The following is a 26,755-nucleotide window of genomic DNA, read 5'->3' on the forward strand; positions in this document are numbered from 1 at the left end:
TCGCAAACAACTGAACCAGCTGAGCAAGTACATTTTGGATTATCAGCCAGAATATACCTTGAATAAGTCTTTTAAAAACTATTATACAACTTAACCGACTGGATAATTAAAGAGTTTATTGAAGGAGCTGGGGCTCCCACGTCGATCGGAAGAATGGACGCGACAAAAAGCTGGAATTCATCCGAGTTGCTTTAATCAAACCAAACACTCAGGCACTCTGAAAAGCCCGTTTATCGGGCAGCAATATATATACATATTATCCCGGAGCGTTTGCCCAGGAAAGGCGAGAGGGGGCGTGGCCCAGCGTCCTGGCTGCGGCCTGGCAAGTTGAGGGCGAGCCTGCCCGGGCATGCCCGGGCATGCCCGGGCGTCCCGACCGAGGCCTGGCAAGTTGAGCGCGGGCCTGCCCGGGCGTCCTGGACGAGCCCGGCATGGTGATCGCTCCGCGTCCTTGATAGGTGCAAGGCGATTGTGAAAACCCAGCGGTAGCCGCTACACACGTCCCCCCAGAATCGACTTGCACCGGCAGGTTCAATTTGAGGGGGGTCCTGATGACCCGGCCGAAGCGACCCCTGGCGGGTCGTGGGAGGGGGTCCGGTGTGGTGGTGGGCGGTCGAGTGGGGGGCACCGTGGATGGGGGGCGGCCTCGCCGCGGTGGAAGGGCCACCCGTGGTGGGTGGTCGACGTCCACGTGCGCCGGCTTGAGGCGGTCCACCGCAATCCGGTCCGACCTGCCGCCGATGTCGATGACGAACGACTTGTCGTCCCGTCGCAGCACCCGGAAGGGCCCGTCATACGGCGGCCGGAGTGGCCCCCGATGTGCGTCGTGACGCACAAAAACATACTCCGCTGTGCGAAGTGCTGGGGGGACATAGGACTGGGGGTCACCGTGGTGGGATGTTGGCACGGGGGCAAACCGTCGGGCGGCCTCCTGGAGGTCCGAGCGCTGGTGAGCTGCGGACCAGGGACTGGTAGCGTCGGGCACGAATTCGCCCGGGACGCGTAGCGCCTGGCCATAGACAAGCTCGGCGGTGGATGCCTGGAGGTCCTCCTTGGGGGCCGTGCGGAGGCCCAAAAGGACCCACGGCAGCCGGTCGGCCCAACCGCCGTCTTGAAGGCCGGCCATGAGCGCGGCCTTCATGGAGCGGTGGAATCGCTCGCACAACCCGTTTGCTTGGGGGTGGTAGGCCGTAGTACGGTGGAGCTTGACCCCCAGGTTGCGGGTGACCGCGCCCCACAGCTCGGAGGTGAACTGTGGTTCGCGGTCTGACGAGATGTCCGCCGGTGCGCCGAAGTGGGCGACCCAGGTGGCGATGAAAGCCTGCGCCACGTCGGCGGTGGTGGTGGAGACGAGGGGAACGGCCTCCGGCCACCTGGTGGTCCTGTCCACCATGGTGAGCAGGTGTGTGAACCCCCGTGACGGGGGGAAGGGGCCCACCAGATCCACGTTGACGTGGTCGAAACGTCGTTCGGGCACGGTGAAAGGTGCCAGCGGGGCCTGGGTGTGTCGGTGGACCTTGGCCCGTTGGCAGGCCGTGCAGGTGCTGGTCCAATCGCGGACGTCCCGACGAAGGCCGTGCCAGACGAATCGCGCCGACACCAGCTTCTGGGAAGCTTTCCGGCCCGGGTGGGAAAGGCCGTGGAGGGAGGTGAAGATGCGGCGTTGCCAGGTGACGGGCACGATGGGGCGAGGCTGGCCTTGGGAGACGTCGCAGAGCAGGACAGTGTCCGCGAAGGGGATGTCGGCCAGGCGGAGGCCCGTGTCCGCCGCCCGGAGGGCTTGCACCGTGGTGTCGGTGGTTTGGTCCGCCGCCATAAGTGCAAAGTCCATGCCCAGGTGGACCGCGTTCACGCTGGCCCGGGAAAGACAGTCGGCCACGGCATTGTTTTTGCCGGCGACGTGCCGGATGTCCGTGGTAAACTCCGACACGGCGGAGAGGTGGCGCTGTTGGCGGGCCGACCACGGCTCCGTGACCTTGGCCATGGCATAAACCAACGGCTTGTGGTCGACGAACGCCGTGAAAGGTCGGCCCTCCAGGAGGTGGCGGAAATGGCGGACGGCCAGGTGTAGACCGAGGAGCTCCCGGTCAAACGTGCTGTATTTGAGCTCGTTCGGCCGGAGCTGCCGGCTGAAAAAAGCGAGTGGCTGCCAAACCCCGTTCACCCATTGCTCATGTACGGCGCCCACCGCGTAGTCGGAGGCATCCGTGGTGAGGGCGATGGGAGCGTTGAGCACCGGGTGAGCGAGCAGTGTTGCGTCGGCGAGGGCCCGCTTTGAGCTTTGGAAGGCCGCATCCATTGCTGCGGACCAGGCGATGTCGTGCTTGGCCGGCTTGCCCCGGAGGGCTTCGTAGAGGGGCCGCATGAGTTGAGCAGCACGGGGCACGAAGCGGTGATAAAAATTCACCATTCCCAGGAATTCCTGCAGGGCCTTTATGGTGCGGGGACGCGGGAACGTGGTGATGGCCTCGACCTTGGTTGGCAGCGGCACGGCCCCGTTCTTGGTGATGTGGTGGCCCAAAAAATCAACGGCCGTCGTGCCGAAGTGGCATTTGGCCGGGTTGACGATGAGGCCGTGCTCGCTGAGGCGCCCGAACAGTGTTCGGAGGTGGAGGAGGTGCTCGGCCCGGGACGTGCTGGCGACGAGGATGTCGTCCAGGTAAACGAAAAGGAATGGCAGGTCACGCAGCACGCCGTCCATCAAGTGCTGGAACGCCTGAGCAGCGTTCTTGAGACCAAACGGCATCCGCAAGAATTCGAATAAGCCGAACGGCGTGATGACTGCCGTTTTAGGGACGTCGGCCGCCCTGACAGGTACCTGGTGATATCCCCGTATGAGATCAATTTTCGAAAAAATGACCCGTCCCGCCAGACGGGCGGAGAAGTCTTGGATATGCGGGATCGGGTACCTGTCGGGGGTGGTCGCGTCATTGAGACGGCGGTAGTCGCCACACGGGCGCCATCCACCCCCCGGCTTTGGCACGATGTGCAGTGGCGAGGCCCACGCGCTATCGGAGCGCCGCACGATGCCGAGGTGCTCCAACGCGTCGAATTCGGCCTTCGCCACGGCGAGCTTGGCTGGGTCGAGGCGGCCTGCCCTGGCGTAGACCGGCGGGCCCGTGGTTGGTATGTGGTGCTCGATCCCATGCCTTACTGCGACGGCCGAAAACGTCGGCCGCGTGAGGGCCTGGAACTCCGTGAGCAGGCGAGCAAACTCGTTCGCCGCCGGGACGGCGCATGCCAGCTCGGTCGGCACGGAGCTGCTCAATGTGCATACCAGGGAGCTGAAGGTTTCGGCGTTGATTAAACGACGCCGTTGGACGTCCACCAGCAGTCCGTGTGCGCAGAGGAAGTCGGCGCCTAGCAGAGCCATGGGCACGTTTGCGGTTACAAACGTCCAAGCAAAGCGTTGGCCGCCGAAGCAGAGGGTGACGTTGCGCGGGCCGAAGGTGCGGATGGTCAATCCGTTGGCCGCAACCAAGGAGGGGCCGCAAACCGCGGATTGCCTGTCCTGGTCAGAGGCGGGTATGACGCTCAGTTGGGCGCCGGTGTCGCACAGGAAGCGCCGTCCGGACGCTTTATCCGTGATGAACAGTAAGTTGCCTGTGTGGCCGGCGCCCATGGCTGGTAATGAACGCCGGCCCGGCCGTTTCACGGCCTGCCGAAGGTGCACGGGGGTCGGCATGTCCGGGCCTTCTGTCCGAACCTGGCATGATAGTAACACCACGCTTGGTCAGGTGGAGGCCCCGGTCGTCGTGCTGGAGGTGGTCGGCTCGGTTCAGCGGCCGCCAATTGCGTCGGCAGTTCGGTCGTCGACCGTGCCGGGTGCTCGGGCGCCATGGGTGTTGCGTCGGACGGCGGTGGGTCCCATGTCGCCGCTGCGATGCGCTGTCCTGCGGCGGAGATCTTGTCGGCTTCTCTGGCAAGGGCCCGGGGATCTGTGATCGTCGTGCTTGCCAGGGCGAGGCGTACTGGGTTAGGCAGCTGACGGAGGAACAGCTCCCGGAACAGGAATGCCGGAGAGTGCTCGCCGAGCAGTGAAAGCATGTAGTCCATTCGCTCGGAAGGGCGCGTGTCGCCGAGCTCGGGCAGGTCGAGCAGGCGCCGTGCGCGTTCCGCCGATGGGAGGGCGAAAGCGTCGAGGAGAAGCTTCTTAATCGCGCCGTATTTGTCAGCGGCTGGCGGGCTCTCGAGGAGGCTCAGGGCGCGGGCCGCGGTGGCCGAACCGAGCGCTGCTACCACATGGTGGAAGCGGGTGTCATCGGCCGTGATGCCTCGCAGGGCGAACAGGGAATCCGCCTGTGCGAACCAAACCGCCGCGTGAGCCTCCCAGAAGGTAGGCAGTTTAAGGGCGACTGCCGTGTCCATGTCGGTAGGTCACCAATGAAGGAGCTGGGGCTCCCACGTCGATCGGAAGAATGGATGCGACAAAAAGCTGGAATTCATCCGAGTTGCTTTAATCAAACCAAACACTCAGGCACTCTGAAAAGCCCGTTTATCGGGCAGCAATATATATACATATTATCCCGGAGCGTTTGCCCAGGAAAGGCGAGAGGGGCCGTGGCCGAGCGTCCCGACCGAGGCCTGGCAAGTTGAGCGCGGGCCTGCCCGGGCGTCCTGGACGAGCCCGGCATGGTGATCGCTCCGCGTCCTTGATAGGTGCAAGGCGATTGTGAAAACCCAGCGGTAGCCGCTACATTATAATTATATTCGTTTTCTGTAGCTCAGCTGTTGGTAAAATGAAACAAAACTTATCACATTTTGAGTTTCAAATATTTCCCCCATTTTGACCCCTGTGGTCCCAAGTCCCCATCCCAGGGCATGAATCAGGAGTCGGATCCAAAAATATCGTTACATATTTCATGTGTCATTTTAAAATGTTTAAAGACACGCCTGCAATAGCATTTTTGGCATCTGACATTTGGATCCTGCCCCAGAGTGTGGAGCCATAAATAGCACTGCTCTTGCACCTTCATGCCACATGGTGATCATAACTACCATGTTTGGGGAATTTCTGCCCAGCCGTTTGAGGGGGTAGCATGATAGACAGACGGACGGAGAGACGGAGCCGATTCGAATATCCGCCCGTCTTTTTCAAATATCGTCGGGATAAAACTCTTTGAGGAAATCTCAATATGCTTGTATCAAAAATATTTCACCACTAGTTGAATTACAAGAGTATGATATTGTTACGTTTGTGGGGCTAGATGGACGAATCCCATAGTAAAGATAGGATTGTATAGTTATAGCATGGACCGTGGACACGTAGGAGACATCTCGATGTATTTAATACATCTCGATGTATATTCTCGAAGCTGTGTTAACTAGTTAGGGATTAAGGTTAGTTTGCCCCTGTATGTGATTCCCTTTGTCGCTTTCCCTTACGTTTTACATTTACAAGGCCGGCCATGCAAAACTTCCACTAAACCACCACAACCACCGACAGTACCGATCGACAAGTAAGTCCGCCCACATAAACACTCGTGTCAAGCAAAGCCGGCAGGGCACGCCCCGAAGTTCATGATTTTTCAAGAGGGTGATTACGTAGGGTGATTTGAAAGCCCTTTGGATTGGTCGGGTGATGTCAGAGCAGGGAAGCTTCTCGTGAGAGGAGGAAGGGTTACTAAAACGTTACTCGTCAGGTTACTCGCTGGTGCCTGCTGAAAAAAGGGAAGGGCGCCATTGTTATAGACTGTTTTCCCAGACAGGAAAAAGAGGTGGAGGAAGAGCCAATCATGCGCTTGGTGGGCCTGGGTGTGTTGGCTCGCAAGGAAGCTGAAGGTCGCATGTGCTTCCCCAGACGGGAGAGAGAGAAACGTACATTGGTGGAGGAGCTGCTTCTTTCTTCGTGTGTGCGCCTGAGAGGAACGCTTTTGCCGAGTCGGCAGGATTTGTATGGGTTTTTCGGACACTGCTGAGGTTGTGGTGGACAGACTCCGCGTTGTGCTTCCCCGGACGGCAGAGGGACCCGAAAAAGGACCACCGACCAAAGTACTTCACGTTTGTGGCGCCGAGGAGCGCGACTCCGTGGCCATTTTGAGCGCTCCCCACACGAGTGGCTACACCAGCTTCAACGACCACCAAGCTTTGTTTTGACAATTTCGTGTTGCATTTATTTTCATTAAATTCTTGTGGTGCATATTATTTGTCGTGTTCCTTTATTCGTTGTGGGTTCCGAATTAAAGCCGTGTGTTTCGTTTCATTAAACATCTCAACTTCCTTCATTCCCGCGCATGCCAAAAATAACCGTCATCTTCGGCTTGTTCGCCTCAGAGTTAAAGCTTGTTCGGCTGTTCGTCTTGGCTGATCCTAATCGGCTTGGGACCACATGACAATATTAAAAGTAACATTTATTTGTAGAACATGTGTAAGGACATTTCTGAATGAGTATTGATTAGAAAATCATGAGAAAATTGTAAAAAAAAAAAAAAAAAGTACTCTCAAAAATGTTCTTGTTAAGAATAAAGATGTTGGTTCTCTTCAAATTCCGATCAGATGTAGGTCTGGGTTTTTTAAAAAGTCTTTTTCATTAGTTTAACTGAAATCCAAGTTGTAGATCAACTCAGACTTTGTAAGAGTTGGTGAATGCCACTGTGAATCACAGCTAAGTGTCCTAACAGGAATTTGAGAAAATTTAAACATGACATGCAACAGTAGGATAAGTGGTGCGGATACATTTTACGTACAAATTCTCTTCCAGACAGAGTTTTGGACCAACCACAGAGGCTGCACCGCTGTGCATGAGGAAGGCAAGATGCTGTGGAGGGCAGGGCGAGTTGCGGCCACAATGGACTCCATCTGTATTTCGTGCTACGAGAGGGGTCAGGGGGATGCAAAAGCGGTTGCTTCAGTTGAATATGCTATTTCACCGTTTTCCCATGAATGAATGATCGTTTTAAGGCCATTTTCCCCGCTAGAGTGGGGGTTAGCCTTGCGGGTCCCATGACCAATCCAATTGTATTTTGACATCAGTACATGGTATTTCCATGATAGAGAATCTACCAGGGAAGGAAAGCCTCAAGACAAACTCTAACAGACATCCTTGATTTATACATGTGTAGGCCTGCAGACAATTCTAGAATTGGGTCCATCATTATACCTTCAGAACCTTGGAATAAATTACTATTTGACTTCGTATTGTCGTGTCAACACCGGTCCCACTTGACACCAATGTTGCATGACAGACAAACGTCTATGCTGGGAGGTACTACTGCCATGAATTTCCAGCTTAATCAAAATTTAGGGGTTATAAATTTCAGAGGACGCGCAGCCCCAAGCAGATTGGTCATATATCTTTAATGTTGTGACACCCAGTACGCCAAGTTCATCCAAATGAGGGCTATTCTTAATTTACTCCTCACAAATTTAATGATTTCCTCCAGGAATAACCAATTTTCCCAAATTGAGCGACACACAGGTAGCCAGAGGACGGAGCAGGCATACATAACTTTCCGAATCTGAATTCATTAAATAAGAAAAAGAACACGGCCATGAGACAAATAAAGGGACAGATCAAGTGGGCTGAGAGACAGACGGATAAGGACGATTAAAAAAACCCTTACAATACAACGAGATTATTCTGTCTTGGGCATAGTCACACACTTACATGCACACATGCAAAGAGAGAAGGCTTTTTACCAAATGTAGGTGTAGTTGATGGAAGAGCACAGAGAGGAGCAGAGCAGGCTCTTACCACCCAGAGATAGCACTACGGCACAGAGGTCCAGCATCAAAAACGTCTCCAGCAAAAAAAGTTCCATAACCCATGAGTGACTTGGGAAAATGAGAGCTTGGGCACCAATGAGCGTCTCTGGCAAAAGAGTTTAGGCACCAATGAGCGTCACAAGCAAAAAAAAAAGTTCTAGCCCCGAAGAACTTCCCCAGCAAAAGAGAGCATTGGTGCCAACGAGCACTCCCAGCAAAAGATAGCTCCAGTGCCAACAAGTGCACCTGGGAAAATTAGAGATCCTGTGCCAATGAGTGTCCCCAGAAAAAGAGAGCTCCTGTGTCAAGGAATGTCCCTAGCAAAAGAGAGATCCTGTGCCAATGAGTATCCCCAGCAAAAGAGAGCTCCTGTGCCAACAAGTGCCCCTGGGAAAAGAGAGATCCTGTGCCAATGAGTGTCCCCAGAAAAAGAGAGCTCCTGTGCCAAGGAATGTCCCCAGCAAAATAGAGATCCTGTGCCAAGGAATGTCCCCAGCAAAAGAGAGATCCTGTGCCAATGAGTGTCCCCAGCAAAAGAGAGCTCCTGTGCCAATGGGTTTCCCCAGCAAAAGAGAGCTCCTGTGCAACAAGTGCCCCCAGCAAAAGAGAGATCCTGTGCCAATGAGTGTCCCCAGCAAAAGAGAGCTCCTGTGCAACAAGTGCCCCCAGCAAAAGAGAGATCCTGTGCCAATGAGTGTCCCCAGCAAAAGAGAGCTCCTGTGCCAATGGGTTACCCCAGCAAAAGAGAGCTCCTGTGCCAATGAGTGTCCCCAGCAAAAGACAGCTCCTGTGCCAACAAGTGCCCCTGGGAAAAGAGAGATCCTGTGCCAATGAGTTTCCCCAGCAAATGAGAGCTCCTGTGCCAACAAGTGCCCCTGGGAAAAGAGAGATCCTGTACCAATGAGTTTCCCCAGCAAAAGAGAGCTCCTGTGCCAACAAGTGCCCCTGGGAAAAGAGAGATCCTGTGCCAATGAGTGTCCCCAGCAAAAGCGAGCTCCTGTGCCAACACGTGCCCCTGAGAAAAGAGAGATCCTGTGCCAATGAGTGTCCCCAGCAAAAGCGAGCTCCTGTGCCAACAAGTGCCCCTGGGAAAAGAGAGATCCTGTGCCAATGGGTTTCCCCAGCAAAAGAGAGCTGCTGTGCCAACAAGTGCCCCTGAGAAAAGAGAGATCCTGTGCCAATGGGTTTCCCCAGCAAAAGCGAGCTCCTGTGCCAACAAGTGCCCCTGGGAAAAGAGAGATCCTGTGCCAATGGGTTTCCCCAGCAAAAGCGAGCTCCTGTGCCAATGAGTGTCCCCAGCAAAAGCGAGCTCCTGTGCCAACAAGTGCCCCTGGGAAAAGAGAGATCCTGTGCCAAGGAATGTCCCCAGCAAAAGAGAGCTCCTGTGCCAATGAGTGTCCCCAACAAAAGAAAGCTCCTGTGCCAATGAGTGTCCCCAGCAAAAGAGAGATCCTGTGCCAATGAGTGTCCCCAACAAAAGAGAGCTCCTGTGCCATTGAGTGTCCCCAACAAAAGAGAGCTCCTGTGCCAATGAGTGTCCCCAGCAAAAGAGAGATCCTGTGCCAATGAGTGTCCCCAACAAAAGAGAGCTCCTGTGCCATTGAGTGTCCCCAACAAAAGAGAGCTCCTGTGTCAATGAGTGTCCCCAGCAAAAGAGAGATCCTGTGTCAATGAGTGCCCCTGGGAAAAGAGAGCTCCTGTGCCAATGAGTGTCTCCAACAAAAGAGAGCTCCTGTGTCAATGAGTGTCCCCAGCAAAAGAGAGATCCAGTGCCAACAAGCACCCTGGGAAAAGAGAGCTCCTATGTCAATGAGTGACCCCAGCAAAAAGGTGTTGAAATGCTCTCCCCTTCTCCCACTTCCCATCTGCTCTTGCATCCACCTCCCCATGTGACGTGGAACAACTACCGAGATGGCACCTTCCCACAGCCAGCCCAATTACAGGATGACAGTGAGTTGGGCCAAAATCAATGTGGCCTGTTGCCAGCGATGGGGCCACCGATGACGAGCTGCGTTATTGCCGCAGCAGGATGATCTTCCTGGGACCCCATCCCAGGTGACAACACTGACCACCCCAGTGGTGATGCAATGCCCTTGGGCCCACACAGTCGCCGGAGGAAGGTAGAGAAGGGAGTGATCTTTCATGTCTTGTGTTGGGGCGACCCCATATAAATATTCCTCTCAGGTGTCCCCTCACTCTGCCGCACATAGCCATCACCGGTTCGGACAAGTCACACAATGTCCTTACCCTAGAGCCTAGATGATCTGTAGCACTAACAAGACCACCTATCAACAGCCTAAACTAACAGGAGAACAGCCTGAACACAAAACTCTGATTACATGTCAAAACTAGAAAGCACCCGGTAGAGTGCACACCCCAACAGACTAAACAGTGCACGTTTTGTATCCACTGAGACACCGGATCTGCATCCGGATCTTCACCAAAATCGAATTGGCTTGTTCTTGTCACCTGCCCAACTCATTCACCACGTTTCGTCCGAATCCGTCCACAACTTTTTGAGACATTGTGCTGTATATCATTTTTAGCCCTAAATCTCAATAGTGAAGAATCACTGAATAAATTCTCGTATCCGAATCCGGTCCGGTAATGATCTATCCTGTCCGTAGCAGACGGTCCATGCTAAGGCCTTACATGTCAATAAATATGAGTACACGGTACCCTGCACACACAAGTAAGGACATATCGGTCGCGATAACAAATGCCATGATAACCTCAGCAGGAGTAGAATCAATAGCGAATCATTATCTTGTTTGTATGTACACGGACCATTTCAATACAAGTGTGGGTGTGACAAAGTCAAAGTCTCTCTATTTCTGAAAGTTAAATAATGGTGACGACTTTAACCTCAAACAGCCTAGGCATAGTCACATGTATAGACACAGACACAAAGCCCAGAAAGGATCTATATTCTATACAGTCCTTTTAGGGCCATAGTGGGACTTCGGGAATTCCGGTTCCAGTTACTTGATGTATGGGGCATGTATGACAGATATATGGGGCATGTATGACGGATGTATGGGGCATGTATGATGCATGTCATATGCGTCACATTTTGGGTCTTTGTATGAGGCATGTATGATGGATATATAGGACATGTATGGGGCATGTATGACGCATGTATGGAGCATGTCATATGCATCACATTTTGGGTCTTTGTATGACACATGTATGAGGCATGTATGGGGCATGTGTGAGACATGTATGGGGCATGTATGGGGGGCATCATGGAGGAGCATTCATATTACTACAATTAAGGAGCGATCAATGGACAGGTATTTAACAGCAGCAATACTGAAAAGTAGAACAAACAGCACAAAATCACATAACATGTGCAATGCTCACCGGAAATTTGTGTCATGTCAGATGTCTCATGAAAGATGAAGTAAAGGGCCAGGAAGACGCAAGTAGATGTAAGAATGAAAATTATATTCCGGACTGGGGTGGAACACAAAAGGGAATTAATCTTCTCCAATCCAGCACAATCATCACAAAACAGGAATCTATGGAATATCATCTCGTCAGGAATGAACAAAGTACGATGTATACGACGTGTGTAGGTCTGGAAACAAAATGGCTGCCTCATCCGTGGAATATAAAAATGGCACCTTAAAAGATATTGACATTGGCTCTGATTAGCATCGATCTTCCATTGTTTTCATATCAGTATTTTCATATCAAATGAGACTCCGAACGTTTAAAGAACAAAAAGAAAAACATCACTAAAGTGACAAACCAGGAGGTCTATCCCCATCTCATTTCCCCCATTTGATTGGCCGCTCAGAAACTAACCACGTGTCTTATTCCCATTGGCTGTGAAGTGTCTTAAAAAACCCACCTCACATGTGACACTCAATATACAGACTTGGCATTTAATATGGAATTTTTTTTTTGTGGGGGTGAACTTACTTTTCAAGATGTCTTAGAACCAAAAGTTCATTGGAATTATGTTGAAATTATTCTAGATTTTGTTAATGTGACCTTTAAAAGAAACAAAAACCACATTTGACATTTCGAAGCAAATAAATTGATCCTTGAAAGTGATGTAAACTGATATCGAACTCAATTCATGGACAGTACTGTGTTAAACTTCTGTACGTTTTCCAGAAGTATCTCTTTATTTTCCACATTAGCCAACATTTTTTTTTAACAAAAACAAAAGTTAAATTACGACTGGGATTACGGACAGCAAAATTACAGTTCAGTACTTCGTGTAACCCCCACGAGCATTCAGGAGAGCACGTACACGTTGAGGCATGCTGTTCACGAGATTTGCCAAGGTTTGGATAGGAATCGCTTGCCATGCAGTGACAATAGCCTGCTGCAATTCACGCACAGAGGTCAGCTGCTGGTCCAAGTGGTCGATTTGACGCGTTAATTCTGCCCACAAGTTCTCTATCGGATTCATATCCGGGGACATGGCAGGCCACTCCATATGCTCTACACCACGGTCAGCAAGAAAGTGTTGGATCATGCGAGCACGATGAGGCCGTGCATTGTCATCTTGGAAGACAAAGTTTCCTCGAAAGGCTGCACGAGCAAATGGAAGCAATGTTTCTCCCAGAATGGCCCTGTGCTTGAACTGGTTCAGGTTTCCATTCAGAACAACCAGGTCAGCTTTGCCCCCTGCATGAAAAGCAGCCCAAACGGTCACCCCACCTCCAGCTTGGACTCTTGGCACTATACAATCTTCGTTGTAGGCTTCATGCACTTGTCTGCGCACTCGGACGCAGCCATCTTGACGATCGACCAGAAATCTAGACTCGTCACTGAAGATCACGTGATTCCAGTGTCCTGGCTGCCATTGACGTTGCTCTCTGGCCCACTGCAATCGGCGCTGGCGGTGTTGTCTGGTCAGACGTGGCTTTCTCAGGGGACACCTGGCACGATAGCCTGCTTGAACCAGTCGTTGGTTGACTCGCCTTCTGGATACAGGCACATTTGTCAGTTGCTGCCACTCAGCCGTAAGCCGATTAGCTGACTTGGTACGGCCATTGCGGACTAACCGGTGCAGCTGGCGATCATCCCTCCTTGTGGTTCTGCGGGGACGTCCTGGCCTCGGTATTGGAGTAGGGACACCCCTCTGAGCATTTCGTTTCAGGATCTTTGGCACCTGACCTTGAGTGATGCCATACTGCCGAGCAATAGCACGCTGTTTCATGCCGGAATTTCGTAAAGCCACCACTAAATGACAAACAGCATTGTCGAGTTGACGGACCATCTCCAGGGGAAGCGGCAATAACTTTTGTAGACGTGCAGCAGTTGTTTTCCACTAATACAAAACGCAACAACCCTTATATACCCGATTGTGAAGCCAATCGTCAAATGTACCTGTCCGTACATTTTGTCACGCCACCTGTGATATAATCCTGTTATTGACTTCTTGCTGCGACAGACAATCAGTGACATGGTTCTTTTAACAAAGAAATCACCGAAGCGTAAAAGAAACTCACCAGATTGATATACCGAGTTCAGAAAGTAAACCCAAGTCAAGAAAAAGAAAATATTCCATATTAAATGCCAAGTCTGTATTTGGAATGAAATATTGTAAGATTATACACTTGAACACTGAAGAACACAAATCGCCTCCATAATACTTAAAATAACCATTTTTATGCCTCCGCGTTAGGGTTAGTTTTTGGGCATTGTTTGCGGGTTGTCTGTCCATCCGTCCGTCCATCCCCGTATGGGCTAAACCTCCTTTTTCTCAGCAACCACATGTCCAATTGAGACGAAACTTTCAGGGTAGGAGTGACACCCATGCAGAATGTTTTTATGATAATTGTGACGTCATAGGTCACTTGGTATGGCAGCCATCTTGGATTCAACGCAATTTTCAGCTCTTTCACGAGCCTCGATTCAGTATACAAAAAAAAATATATATATATATATATAAATTAAAAATATATTTCTTGGAAACTGCTAAATGGAAAAATTTGAAACTTGTGACATTGTCAAGTCCTCCCAATGGGGAACAAAAGCATGATGACATCATAGGCGAAGTGGTATACCAGCCAAAAATGTTAAAATCGAATTCCTTATCCTAATAATCTGAAATTGCATGCACATGATCTAAGACCCATTTGTATTGAAATATTAAATTTGTGTTATCATAGGTCACATGGTTTGACAGCCATATTGGATTCAACCTAAACCTTAAAAAAACATCTTTTCCCAAACCACCAAATTGATTAACTCAAAACTTTACATGTGTCATTGACTAGACATGGCAATTAAAAGATGATCACAAAAACATCATTGGTCACATGGTGTGGCAGCCATATTGGACTGAAGGAAAATATTAAATAATTATATCTCTGAAACCGCTCACCCTATCGATGCAAAATTTTACAAATATCACCGAAAACCACTGTTGCATATAGTTTTAAAATGATTATGTCATAGGTCACGTGGTTTGGCAGCCATATTGGATAGAAAAACAAACTTTATCCGATCAACATTAAACTTCACAAACATGATTCCCTACCCATACATATGCAGAGTGTACATTTTAAAGGTCATATGTCATGTGGTATGGCAACCATATTAGCTTGAAAGCCAATATTTTTTTTTAATCCCTTCTCTGAAACCGCTTCACTTATCGATGTTAAACCTGTCCTGTCTGGTGAAAATGTGATGCTTGAAAACAGCTGATGGGATTTAAATCAAGCTTGTTTATTTTTAGGACAGTGAACGAAGGCATCTACCCATTGGGGACTATGCAAGGCATATTGGTAACACAGTCGCATTGCTCTAGTTTCCAATGAAAAAGTATTGTCGCGTTCACCGGGATTAACACCCCTGGTGACCGATGGCCAACCGAGCTTTAACTCCGAGGCGTTCACCCAAACTATGACGGTGTTATTTTTTCACCACGCGCAGGGGGGGGGGGGGGGTGGGGAGGGGGGGTGGTAGTGGAGGGCAGCGAAAGCTTACCTGGATGGACAGACGCAAAGCAGGTTGCCTGTTCCGCAGTCGCGCCAATACCTGCCTGTTGTTTTGCCGTTCTGCACGATTTTGATCTTCACCGCGTGAGGATTCGTGCACGGACTTTGGGGATTGTTACATTCCACTCACGTTTGGTGTATCGTGAGTTCATTGCTTTGAGAGCATTGGGGGATGATGGTACCATCATATGTATTGTTCATTTGATGCAAGTGTTATTTTCAATGTACTTTCTTTCATAGTGTTTTTATTGTGTATGTGAGAGTTCTTAATACAATTACTTGTTTTGTTCTACAATTGCATTGGTGTGGTTTTACCATGGTTTAACAGAACACACAAAATAACAAATCTTTCTGCCGTGTTCCTGCTCCAGACTCTGAGGTTCACCGTAACCAGGATTTGGGGAGGTAATACGTACGTTACATATCTTTATCAAAAACTCTCTTCCTCACTCTCCCTGCACTGCCCTCTCTCCACCTCACCCCCAGGAATACTTCTGGCTACAGCTTCCCCTTCGCTCCCACCTTTTGTTCATATGTGTGTTGTACCGTCTACCAAACAGTGATGACTCCATCTACATCTCACTGTCTGATAACATGGACAAACTTCTATCGATTCATCCCAACTCTCTCTTCCTCATATGTGGTGATTTCAACTGTCATCATGCCAGCTGGCTGGGTGTGGGTACCTTTCTCAGCAGCCATGGCACTTCAGCAAAGGACTTCTGCGACCAACTGGGACTGACAAAATCTGTCAATTTCCCGACCCGAATCTCAGTCAATGGAGCATCTTCTCTTCCAGACTTAGTTATGACAAACTTCCCTGCAAATGTCTGCTGCTCATCTTCTGCTCCAATCGGTTCTTCTGATCATGTGCTTGTTAAAGTGGATATCTCTCTGGCCATTCTCAGAAAGCCTCCTCAGTATCGATGAGTATGGTATTTCACTCAGGCCAACTGGCACGGTCTTCAAGCAGCCATCAATCATCTGGACTGGTCTCCCATCTCTACTGCCTCCCACATCAACTCATCCTAGGAATTCTTCCAAAGTAAATTGCTCCCTCATGCACAGATTTATCCCATCTCATCTTCAGTTGTCTTACCCTTCCTCCCGTCCATGGTACACAAAATCATGTGGTGAGGCAGTTGCCCTGAAACAACTTGCCTTTGCCTGCTGAAAGGCAAATCCAATAGAAGGCAATCTCATTTCCTTTCACAAAGCCTGGAACAAGTGTGTGTCTACCCTCTGGAGAGCCAGGAAACAATATCTCTCTACTCTTAAGACTGAACTCTCAAACCTGTCTCCCTCATCCAAATCCTGGTGGAGTCTGGTCAAATCCGTTTCTGGTGTTTGTTCCCCCTCCATCCCCTTCTTTACCTCAAATGGCCACACAGCTGACTCCGCACATGAAAAAGCTGAATGCCTCAACATCTTGTGTCCCAAACCCATCTCTCTGTGTACCCACCGTAGCCAGTCAAACCCAGCTTCTCCTGGACTCTGTGTCCTTCTCTCCGGACAAGGTGGAGAAGTTTCTGTCAAACCTTGACTCTGATTCTGCAACTGGACCAGACGGCAACAGCCCACGGGTCCTAAAATCCTGCTCTGCCGCTCTTTCACAGCCTCTCTCTATTTTGCTCAAGGTCATCTGCCATCAGCTTGGAAATCGGCAAACATCACTGCTTTACACAAAAAGGTGCAAAAACAGATGCTTGCAACTGGAGACCAATCAGCCTGCTCCCAATTATCAGCAAAGTCATGGAATCCATCATTGCTTCGGATATCAAATCCTTCCTCTTCTCCAATGGCTTGATCTCTGATCATCTGCTTCGCCGATGACATCCAGCTTTTCATCTCCACCAAGTCCATCTCCACCGCCACCCACTCTATCCTGACAAACTGCATCACTGAAATAAAATCCTGCCTTCAAATTAACTTCCTCAAACTTAACTATGATAAATCTGAAACAATCATCATTGGCCCAAAAACGCTCACGAAATCCACCCATAACTTCGCCCTCAACATTGACGGTTTCCCAGTATCCACCTCCCCTCACATCCGGAATCTTGGCATCATCTTTGATCAAACCCTCTCCTTCGACAAATACACTAAACAAATCACAAAGACAGCCTTCTTTCACCTGAAAAACATCACCCGTCTCCGTCCATCCCTCTCCTCCAAGGCTGCAGAAACCCTCATCCACGCCTTCATCACCTCCCGTCTGGACTACTGCAACAGCCTCCTCTATGGTTCACCCTCAATAATCATCAATAAACTCCAATACATTCAGAACTCCGCTGCCCGTCTACTCACCCATTCCCGGACCCGTGACCACATCACCCCCGTCCTTTATAAGCTTCACTGGCTCCCCATCCCCCAGAGAATCCAATACAAAATCCTCCTCTTCCCTGGCCCCATCCTACCTGACTGACCTTCTCTCCAGACACACTCCCACCCGCAACCTCCGCTCTGCTGGCGCCAACCTCCTGTCCCCCCCCCCCCCCCCCCCCATCCAGACCAAATTCAGATCCTGGGGGGACAGGGCCTTCTCCATCGCTGCTCCCACCCTCTGGAACTCACTACCTCACACCATCAGAGACTCCTCCTCACTCACCACATTCAAAACATCACTCAAGACCCACCTGTTCAACACTGCATTTAACACTTAACCCACAGCATTTAACCCCTGACTATCTCTTCTCCTTCTCCTTCCTTTTGCTTTGATTATTTACCTATTTATTTTTGTCTTTTTGCACTTGTTTTTTGTACTCTGTCAAAGCGTCTTTGGGCTTCTTGAAAAGCGCTATATAAAATAAATGTTTTATTGCCTGTTCATTGCCCCCTTGAGTGTTCATCTTCCAAAGTCATGTCAGGGAAGGGAATTATTTAGTGTTGCAATAAAGAGCCTAACTACGTGTCTAAATGTGTGCATTGCCAAAAGGGACAAAGGTGAGATGACAAGGGGCGTTATCTTTTAATCCCTAGTCTATTTATCACTCGAACATCCTGGTACATTCACAGGTATACATCTTAACCCGACAAACTGGACTAAACATGAAACTTATTACAGGTCAGATTCCTTACCGCGACAGACGAAGCACATTACCTATTCAGATCTATCTGGCTCTTCATATTGCTACCCTCCTGACATAACAATACACTCGCAGAGTACCCACCCTACGGGCGACCCTATGGGCGTTCTTGTTCCAAGCGTACAACACATTTTCTGCCATATCTTATTGGAGGATATTTTCTGCTGATACAACAGCTTTGACTTGGGTTTCTTGATTATTTCCTTTGGTAATATTGCTGGATCTCTGTTCAACTTAGGTGGCCTTGGTTTTTGAGGTATCTCAATTTTCCAGAAAAAAACAAACATCAGCCATCACCCGAGCTAACAATACCCACGACAAAACCACACTCACCTCTTCCCCCCTCTTCTCCCTTCCACCATCTCACCATCTCCTCAAAATCCCTCTTCAACCGTCACCCTAGTTAACAATACCCCATGACATCCCCACACCTCCCTCTTCCCCCCCTTCCACCATCCCCTTACAACTCCCCTTCAACCGTCACCCTAGCTAGCAATACCCATGACAACCCCACACCCTCTCCTCAAAATCCCCCCTTCAACCATCACCCTAGCTAGCAATACCCATGACAACCCCCCACCTGCCACCCCCCCCCCCCCCCCCACCATCCCCTTTACCATCTACTCAAAACCCCCCCTTTTTTTTCTTTTTTTTTTGTATACTGAATCGAGGCTCGTGAAAGAGCTAACATTTATTTCACAAACAAATCAACCAGACAAACAAAATATACAAAAAGAGGGAGCGGAAGACAAGATGGGGAGAGAAGGGGAAGGTCACCCTAGCTAGCCATCACCCTAGCTAGCAATACCCACGACTTCCCCACACCTAGCTAGCAATCTAGCTAGGTGTGGGGCTCAACCGTCACCCACACCTAGCTCAACCGTCACCCTAGCTAGCAATACCCACGACTTCCCCACACCTCCCTCCACCCTCCCCTCCACGATCTCCTCAAAATTCCCCTTCAGCCGTCACCCTAGCTAACAATACCCACGACAACCCCACACAACTCTCTTTCCTCCCCTCCACCATCTCTTCACAAACTCCAATCAACCGTCACCCTAACTAACAATACCCACGACAACCCCCCACCCCCCCCACCCCACCCTTCCCTACACCATCTCCTCAACATCCCCCTTCAACCGACAACCCCACACCTCCCTCCACCCTCCCCTCCACCATCTCCTCAAAATTCCCCTTCAACTGTCACCCCAGCTAACAATACCCATGACAACCCCACACAAATCTCTTTCCTCCCCTCCACCATCTCTTCACAAACTCCAATCAACCGTCAGCCGAACTAACAATACCCATGACAACCCCCCACCTCCGCCCCCCACCCTCCCCTCCACCATCTCCTCAACATCTCCTCAACATCTCCTCAACATCCCCCTTCAACCGACAACCCCACACCACTCTCTTTCCGCCCCTCCACCATTCCTTCACAAACTCCCATCAACCGTCACCCTAGCTAACAATACCCATGACAACCCCACACCCTCTTTCCTCCCCTCCACCATCCCTTCACAAATTCCCTTCAACCGTCACCCCCAGCTAACAATACCCACGACAACCCCACAACACTCTCTTTCCTCCCCTCCACCATCCTCTCACAATCCCCTATCAACCATCACCCTAGCTAACAATACTCACGACCATCCCACACCAACTCTCTGTTCAACTTAGGTGGCCTTGGGTTTTGAGGCATCCCAATTTTCCAAAAAAAAACCGAACAAACCATCAACCATCTCCTAGCTAACAGTACCCATGACCAACCTATACCCTCCTCTCCCCCCCCCCCCCCGCCCCTCCACCATGCCCTCACAATCCCCCTACAACCATCACCTTAGCCAACAATATGCATGACGACCCCTCACCACCCCTACACAATCCCCCATCAACAATCAACGTAACTAACAATACTCACGACCACCTCACACCATCCCCCAGCAAACATCACCCTAGCTAGCAATACCCACAACCAACCCACACACCCCGTTCCCCTCCAACATCCCGTCATTATTTGAATCCGAGCAGCTCGGAATGCACTGTCTCTATGTACTGTCACCAGCAGGATCACAGTGAGTTCACAATGTGATGTCACTGGTAAACTCGAAAATCGACACGAGGGCTTTTTTTGGCACTTTGTGATTCACAAATAAAATAAAATAAACCCCCTTCAAATTGGACTGTGATTAATGATTGTCAATGGTTTTAAGAAGAAAATTGTTTTGCATTCGGGTTCCCCTTTAAGGATATTTTGGGTCTTTTCAGTCTTTTTGGTCTTTTGGGTGTTTTCGTCTTCAGGGTCTTTAAGGGTATTTTGGGTCTTCTGGGTCTTTGGGGTCTATTGGGTCTCCAGGGTCTTTTTGGTGTTCGGGGTTTTTTGGGGTCTTCAGGACATTTTGGGTCTTTGGAGTCTTTTCAATATTTTAGGTCTTCGGGGTCTTTTCGGTGTCCTGGGTCTTTGAAGTCTTTGGGGTCTTTTTGGACTTTGGGGTCTTTGGGGTCCTTTTGGTGTTCGTTTTTTTTTGGGGTCTTTGGTTTTTTTGGGGTCTTCAGGATATTTTGGGTCTTCGGGGTCCTTTCAATATTCCAGGTTTTTTCGGTATTCGGGTCTTTTGGGTATTTTCAGTCTTTGGAGTCTTTATGTATTTTAGGTCTTTTGGGTATTTTGGGTCTTCGGGGTCTTTTCAGTGTTCTGGTCTTTTGGGTCTTTTAGTATTTGGGGTCATTGGGTCTTTTCAGTCTTTGGGGTATTTTAAGTCTTCAGGGTCTTTGGGGGTATTTTGGGTCTTCGGGGTATTTTGGGTCTTTTCGGTGTTCGGGGTCTTTTGGGTCTTCAGGGTCTTTGGGTATTCGAGGTATTTTCGGTGTTTGGGTTTTTTGTGTGTCTTCAGGCTTTTTTTCGGTCTTTGGGGTCTTTTCAATATTTTAGGTCTTCATGGTCTTCTGGGTCTTGAAGGTCTTTTTGGAGTTGTGTCTTTGGGGTATTTTGGGTCTTCGGGGTATTTTGGGTCTTCTGGGTCTTTTTGGTGCGCGGGGTCTTTTTGGTGTTCAGGGTTTTTTGGGGTCTTCAGGACATTTTTGGTCTTTGGAGTCTTTTCAATATTTTAGGTCTTCGGGGTCTTTTCAGTGTTCGGGTCTTTTGGGTCTTCAGGGTCTTTTAGTATTTGGGATCATTGGGTCTTTTCAGTCTTTGGGGTATTTTAGGCCTTCGGGGTCTTTCGGGTCTTTGGGGTATTTTGGGTCTTCGGGGTATTTTGGGTCTTTTTGGTGTTTGGGGTCTTTTGGGTCTTCAAGGTCTTTGGGTGTTCGTGGTATTTTCGGTGTTTGTGTTTTTTTTTGGTGTCTTCAGGCTTTTTTCAGTCTTTGGGGTCTTTTCAATATTTTAGGTCTTCGTGGACTTCTGGGTCTTCAAGGTCTTTTTGGTGTTCGGTATCTTTGGGGTATTTTGGGTCTTCGGGGTATTTTGGGTCTTTTTGGTGTTCGGGGTATTTTGGGTCTTCAGGGTATTTGGGGTCTTTTCGGTGTTCGGCGTTTTTTGGGGTCTTCGGGATATTTTGCGTCTTCGGGGTCCTTTCAATATTTTAGGTCTTTTCGGAGTTCGGGTCTTTTGGGTCTTTGGGGTATTTTGGGTCTTTTCAGTCTTTGGGGTCTTTTTTTTTTTTTTTTTTTTTGTATATAAGATCGAGGCTCGTGAAAGAGCGAACATTAATCACACAGAAAGACAAACAGACACATAAAACAAATAACATCGGGAGCGGTAGACAAGATGGGGAGAGAGGGGGAAGGACACAAACACAACATTTGAGAGCAGGGACCGAGAGACATGGAGACATCGAGAGATCTGTGGGAGGGAGAGGGCTTTGGGGGGGAGGCATGTGAAGGGGGGGAGGCATGTGAAGGGGGGGAGGCATGTGAAGGGGGGGAGGCATGTGAAGGGGGGGGGGGGTGGGAGAGGTATAAACATATGGACACTGCCAGGATTTCCAGGAAATAAGTTGGAATTTCAAACAAGGTGGATCTGGGGTGAATTAGTGGGGGTAGAAAAGATCAAGGTTATGGATGGGGGAAGATAAGAGATGGTGGTGAACAGCTGTTTTAAAGACCTGGAGGGAGGAGAGGGATTGAAGGGAGTGTGGGAGTTTGTTCCACAGGCGGGAGAAAAGAGGAATGAAAGAGTGAAGGTGAGCAGAGAGCCGAGATTTCGGCAGTTTAACCATCAGAGGGTTGCTGGCAGATCTTGTGCGACCTGTAGGAATATTTGGGGGACAGAGCACAGAGAGAGCTGGGGGAGCAAGGCCGGAGAGGAGTCGGTAGAAGACAGAAAGACCACCTACCTGCCTGCGGTGAGTGAGTGAAAGGCCCTCAGAGATAGCTTCATCGCGGGAGATTCCAATGATTTTGAAAGCTTTGGATTCAACAGCGTGAAGCCGAGCCAGGTGTGAGGCAGGAGCACCAGCCCATAGGGGAGAACAGTATTCCATTGAGCTGCGGATGAAAGCCTTGTAAGTGGTGAGGAGCTCAGGTGTGCCGAGGAAGGACTTCGCACGACGGAGGATGCCCAGTCGGCGACTGGCTTTGGAGGCCAGCTTGGAAATGTGGTTTTCCCAAGAAACCTTTTCAAGAGGTTCATCCCAAGAAAGTCTTTTCAGTCTTTGGGTTATTTTAGGTCTTCGGGGTCTTTTGGGTCTTCGGGGTATTTTGGGTTCTTGGGATCTTGTCGGTCTTTTGGGTCCTCGGGGGGGTGCGGGGTCTTTTGGGTCCTCTGGGTACTTTAGGTTAAGTATTTCAGGTTACAATTGTGGGTGGAGTCAGGTCAGCTGTCCAACCAATGGGTGAAGAGCGGACATACATACATACATACATTTGCTCCATTCTATATAAGATAAGTATATATAGATTATTCGTGACTACCACTTTGATCGTAGTGGGGAGGCTTGCATGCTCCTGTGACCCTTTGGGCTATACTTGCGGGAGCTTTTCCTCTGGTAGGTCTTACCTAGCCAGGCAGGTCAATGGGTAAGAGCCAGACCCATTCTGGTAAGAGCCAGAATCGTCACACATTTTTAGGGGTAGGGAAGAGTATATTTTTCCACCTGTCCTAGTTACGCCCACCTTCTCAATGGTCCTGTGAAGAGGGTTTTCCTTGTTTCAGGACGAGGTGAATGGCACCAGCCAGTCTTCTTCTAATTATTATTTTCCCTCTTCTACTTCTTCTTCTTTTTCCCTCTTCTTTCTTTTCTTCGACTCTGCTACTTCCTGTGTCTTGGATGTTTTCTTGTTATTATTTATTTATATTTTGTTTTGCTTTTCCTTATATTTTTCTAACCTTCTCTTAGCCCCTCATCCAGAGTGGCTGTGTGCCTTGTCTGGGAAGATATCCATTCAAAAAAAAACAAGACCGGAAGTCTAACAGCGGCGTAGCCGGGCTTGTAAAATATTATAAACCACAAACACACATGATTAGTTTAAACAGTCGCTAATGCTGTTTGTAACATTAAACAAAATTTTTTGGAGGAATCCCGACATCCATGAGGTAAGTTTTACTTGCAGAACTGAGCGAAGATCTACTGTAATCTATGTACCCCATAAGGTTTGGAGGTGTGCTCATTTACCAAGCAGCTAGCTAGCGCTTGCCAAGCCAGCCGTTCCTTCACGGTTTTGAATGGAGTGCTTGCTCGAATGCTTAAACCACTTGGCGATCTCTCCACAAGAAACTTGGTAAATGAACACACACCCAATGTTCTTGAGACCCGACCATCGATCGACTGTAATCTATATACCCCAAAGAGGAATGATCGATCCTTCCTGCCGCTCCCGTAGTGAGCGGGTGTACTTGTAAATTAAATATGTCGGTGGGTGGAGTCAGCCATCGTAATGACATCATAGACGTAATGACGTAACGGACACAAAACTGCCGCTACTTTAATATGTAGATGATGATATATTTTAACTTCCAGTATGTTTGTAGTTACTACGAAGGGATTAATGTTACAATGTTACAATATGCGGGAGTCCAAACCTGAAAATGCTGGAGGCCAAAGCTGAAATTGGAAAAACAATATACCGTACCCTATTTTACTCCAGGAGATCCCAGGATTACCCACCCAAAATATCGTTGCGATCGGGTCCGCCGTTTTGAGGTACCTGGGAACGGACGGACAGACAGACAGACAGACAGAAAGACAGACAGAGACAGACAGACAGACAGACATTTGGTGAATTATAGTAAGATTAGTGCCGTACACTGCTTATCATGGAATCATGAACCATACACCGCTTCAATCTATTAACTTTCCATTCACGACATTGGGATTAAAGTGTTATGGTTAAATTTACTATATTATTATGATTATTATTATTACGAAAACGATACTATTGAAACGATACACTACTGTATTAAGAAACTTGGGCTTAATTTGTCAGTAGCGGCCTGAAGGTGAGGCATGAAGCCTAAGGCCTATACCATACCGTATTGTTGGAAAATCCGTAACGCCGAGGCTTTTGATGTCATTTTAACAATTGGTTTGTTTGTGTTTCACACTGAATGAAAAACGTAAAGGTAGAGCATGGCGATTGTGATATATGACAGGTTCGATGATATGTTCGGCCTGAACGGCATAGGAATAAAAATGCCGGAGTGTGGAGAGTCAGCTGCCGTACCGCCATAATGACATCAGACGGAATCACATCACCCTGTCATGTGATCAGATCCTCAGCTCTGATTGGTGTACTGTACGTTTGAGGGGATATACATACAGACGGACAAACACTGTTCTAGACGGCTTTGCCCTCTGGGAAACGCCGTAAAAATGAACAAACAGGATGCAACCGATGTTCAAACAGTACATAATTAATGGACATATAGTGACACCGCGAAACAGATGGACGGTTAAATATATAGCATGAGAGTGTGGGTACCTCTACCTTGAAGGTGAGTGTGTGTACCTCTAACTTGGAGGTGAGTGTGTGTACCTCTAACTTGGAGGTGAGTGTGTGTACCTCTACCTTGGAGGTGAGTGTGTGTACCTCTAACTTGGAGGTGAGTGTGTGTAGCTCTACCTTGGAGGTGAGTGTGTGTACCTCTTACTTGGAGGTGAGTGTGTGTACCTCTACCTTGGAGGTGAGTGTGTGTACCTCTACCTTGGAGGTGCGTTTGTGTACTTCGAGCTTGGAGGTGAGTGTGTGTACCTCTACCTTGGAGGTAAGTTTGTGTACCTCGAGCTTGGAGGTGAGTGTGTGTACCTCTACCTTGGAGGTGAGTGTGTGTAGCTCTACCTTGGAGGTGAGTGTGTGTACCTCTAACTTGGAGGTGAGTGTGTGTACCTCTAGCTTGGAGGTGAGTGTGTGTACCTCAACCTTGGAGGTGAGTGTGTGTACCTCAAACTTGGAGGTGAGTGTGTGTACCTCTACCTTGGAGGTGAGTGTGTGTAGCTCTACCTTGGAGGTGAGTGTGTGTACCTCTAACTTGGAGGTGAGTGTGTGTACCTCTACCTTGGAGGTGAGTGTGTGTACCTCTACCTTGGAGGTGAGTGTGTGTACCTCGAGCTTGGAGGTGAGTGTGTGTACCTCGAGCTTGGAGGTGAGTGTGTGTACCTCTACCTTGGAGGTGAGTTTGTGTACCTCGAGCTTGGAGGTGAGTGTGTGTACCTCTACCTTGGAGGTGAGTTTGTGTACCTCGAGCTTGGAGGTGAGTGTGTGTACCTCTACCTTGGAGGTGAGTTTGTGTACCTCTACCTTGGAGGTGAGTGTGTGTACCTCTACTTGGAGGTGAGTGTGTTTACCTCTACCCTGGAGGTGAGTGTGTTTACCTCTACCTTGGAGGTGAGTTTGTGTACCTCTACCCTGGAGGTGAGTGTATGTCCCTCTACTTGGAGGTGAGTGTGTACCTCTACCTTGGAGGTGAGTGTGTTTACCTCTACCCTGGAGGTGAGTGTGTTTACCTTGGAGGTGAGTTTGTGTACCGCTACCCTGGAGGTGAGTGTATGTCCCTCTACTTGGAGGTGAGTGTGTACCTCTACCTTGGAGGTGAGTGTGTTTACCTCTACCTTGGAGGTGAGTGTATGTCCCTCTACTTGGAGGTGAGTGTATGTCCCTCAACTTGGAAGTGAGTGTGTGTACCTCTACCTTGGAGGTGAGTGTGTGTACCTATACCTTGAAGGTGAGTGTGTGTACCTCTAACTTGGAGATGAGTGTGTGTACCTCTACCTTGGAGGTGAGTGTATGTCCCTCGACTTGGAGGTGAGTGTATGTCCCTCAACTTGGAGGTGTGTATGTCCCTCTACTTGGAGGTGGGTGTGTGTACCTCTACCTTGGAGGTGAGTGTATGTCCCTCTACTTGGAGGTGAGTGTATGTACCTCTACCTTGGAGGTGAGTGTGTGTACCTCCAGTCCACCCTCCCAGCCGACAAGTGTAAATTCAGTGAATGAAACCTGCATAATGTCGATGCGACCCGAGGTGTGATTTACCTGTGAACCGCATCTTTCAGGTGGAAGGTTCGGGTCCCAGTCGTCCCTTCTCTCAATGTAGCTCACCTGTGGTGCAGGAAGGAAGGACAATGAATAATCTGAGTCGGTTTAAACATTATACAAAAGTCAGGCGAGGAGGAGACAGTTTTACCTATTCATTGAAAACAGGTATGACAACATACCGAATAAAAAGGCGTGCATAGTGCAGCGCCTCGCAGGTGTATGAACCCAGTTTTTGTTTGCTTGAGTTAATATTAAATGACGACACATTCTCGAACAGGTACAGATGTGAGCAAATACCTGTATAACTTACAACTAATCTCAATGTATGGTATACCTGTCCAGGTATAAACACAGCACATACTGTATTTACACTTGGGCAGGGACACAGTCGGGACCAGGTACACGCGGACAAAATATTGTCTCGGTTTGTCAAATCCTGGGCCATTCATTAGCTTACCTGACTGTCTCCGACAGGTGTACAAAATCCTCCATGGAAGGTTTCTGTCGTTTCCTTTCAGGTGTCGA

The 26,755-nt window shown here is 49.3% G+C and overlaps 1 protein-coding gene across 1 annotated transcript in view; it reads right to left on the reverse strand.

Annotated features, from left to right (window-relative positions):
* The window catches only part of LOC137425641 (protein FAM3C), a 42,409-nt gene extending 16,042 nt beyond the window's left edge, over positions 1-26,367 (reverse strand). The window contains exons 1-3 of the mRNA XM_068114258.2: positions 26,228-26,367; positions 11,068-11,160; positions 6,687-6,810 (exon numbers count right to left, since the gene is read on the reverse strand). Of these exons, the coding sequence (XP_067970359.2) occupies positions 6,687-6,810; positions 11,068-11,160; positions 26,228-26,240 (230 nt within the window). The 5' untranslated portion in view covers positions 26,241-26,367. The remainder of the gene's footprint in view (positions 1-6,686; positions 6,811-11,067; positions 11,161-26,227) is intronic.
* Positions 26,368-26,755: the final 388 nt, after the last annotated feature.

This window comes from Myxine glutinosa, chromosome 4 (genome assembly GCF_964187855.1).
Source record: "Myxine glutinosa chromosome 4, kmMyxGlut1.1, whole genome shotgun sequence".
Lineage (NCBI taxonomy): Eukaryota > Metazoa > Chordata > Myxini > Myxiniformes > Myxinidae > Myxine > Myxine glutinosa.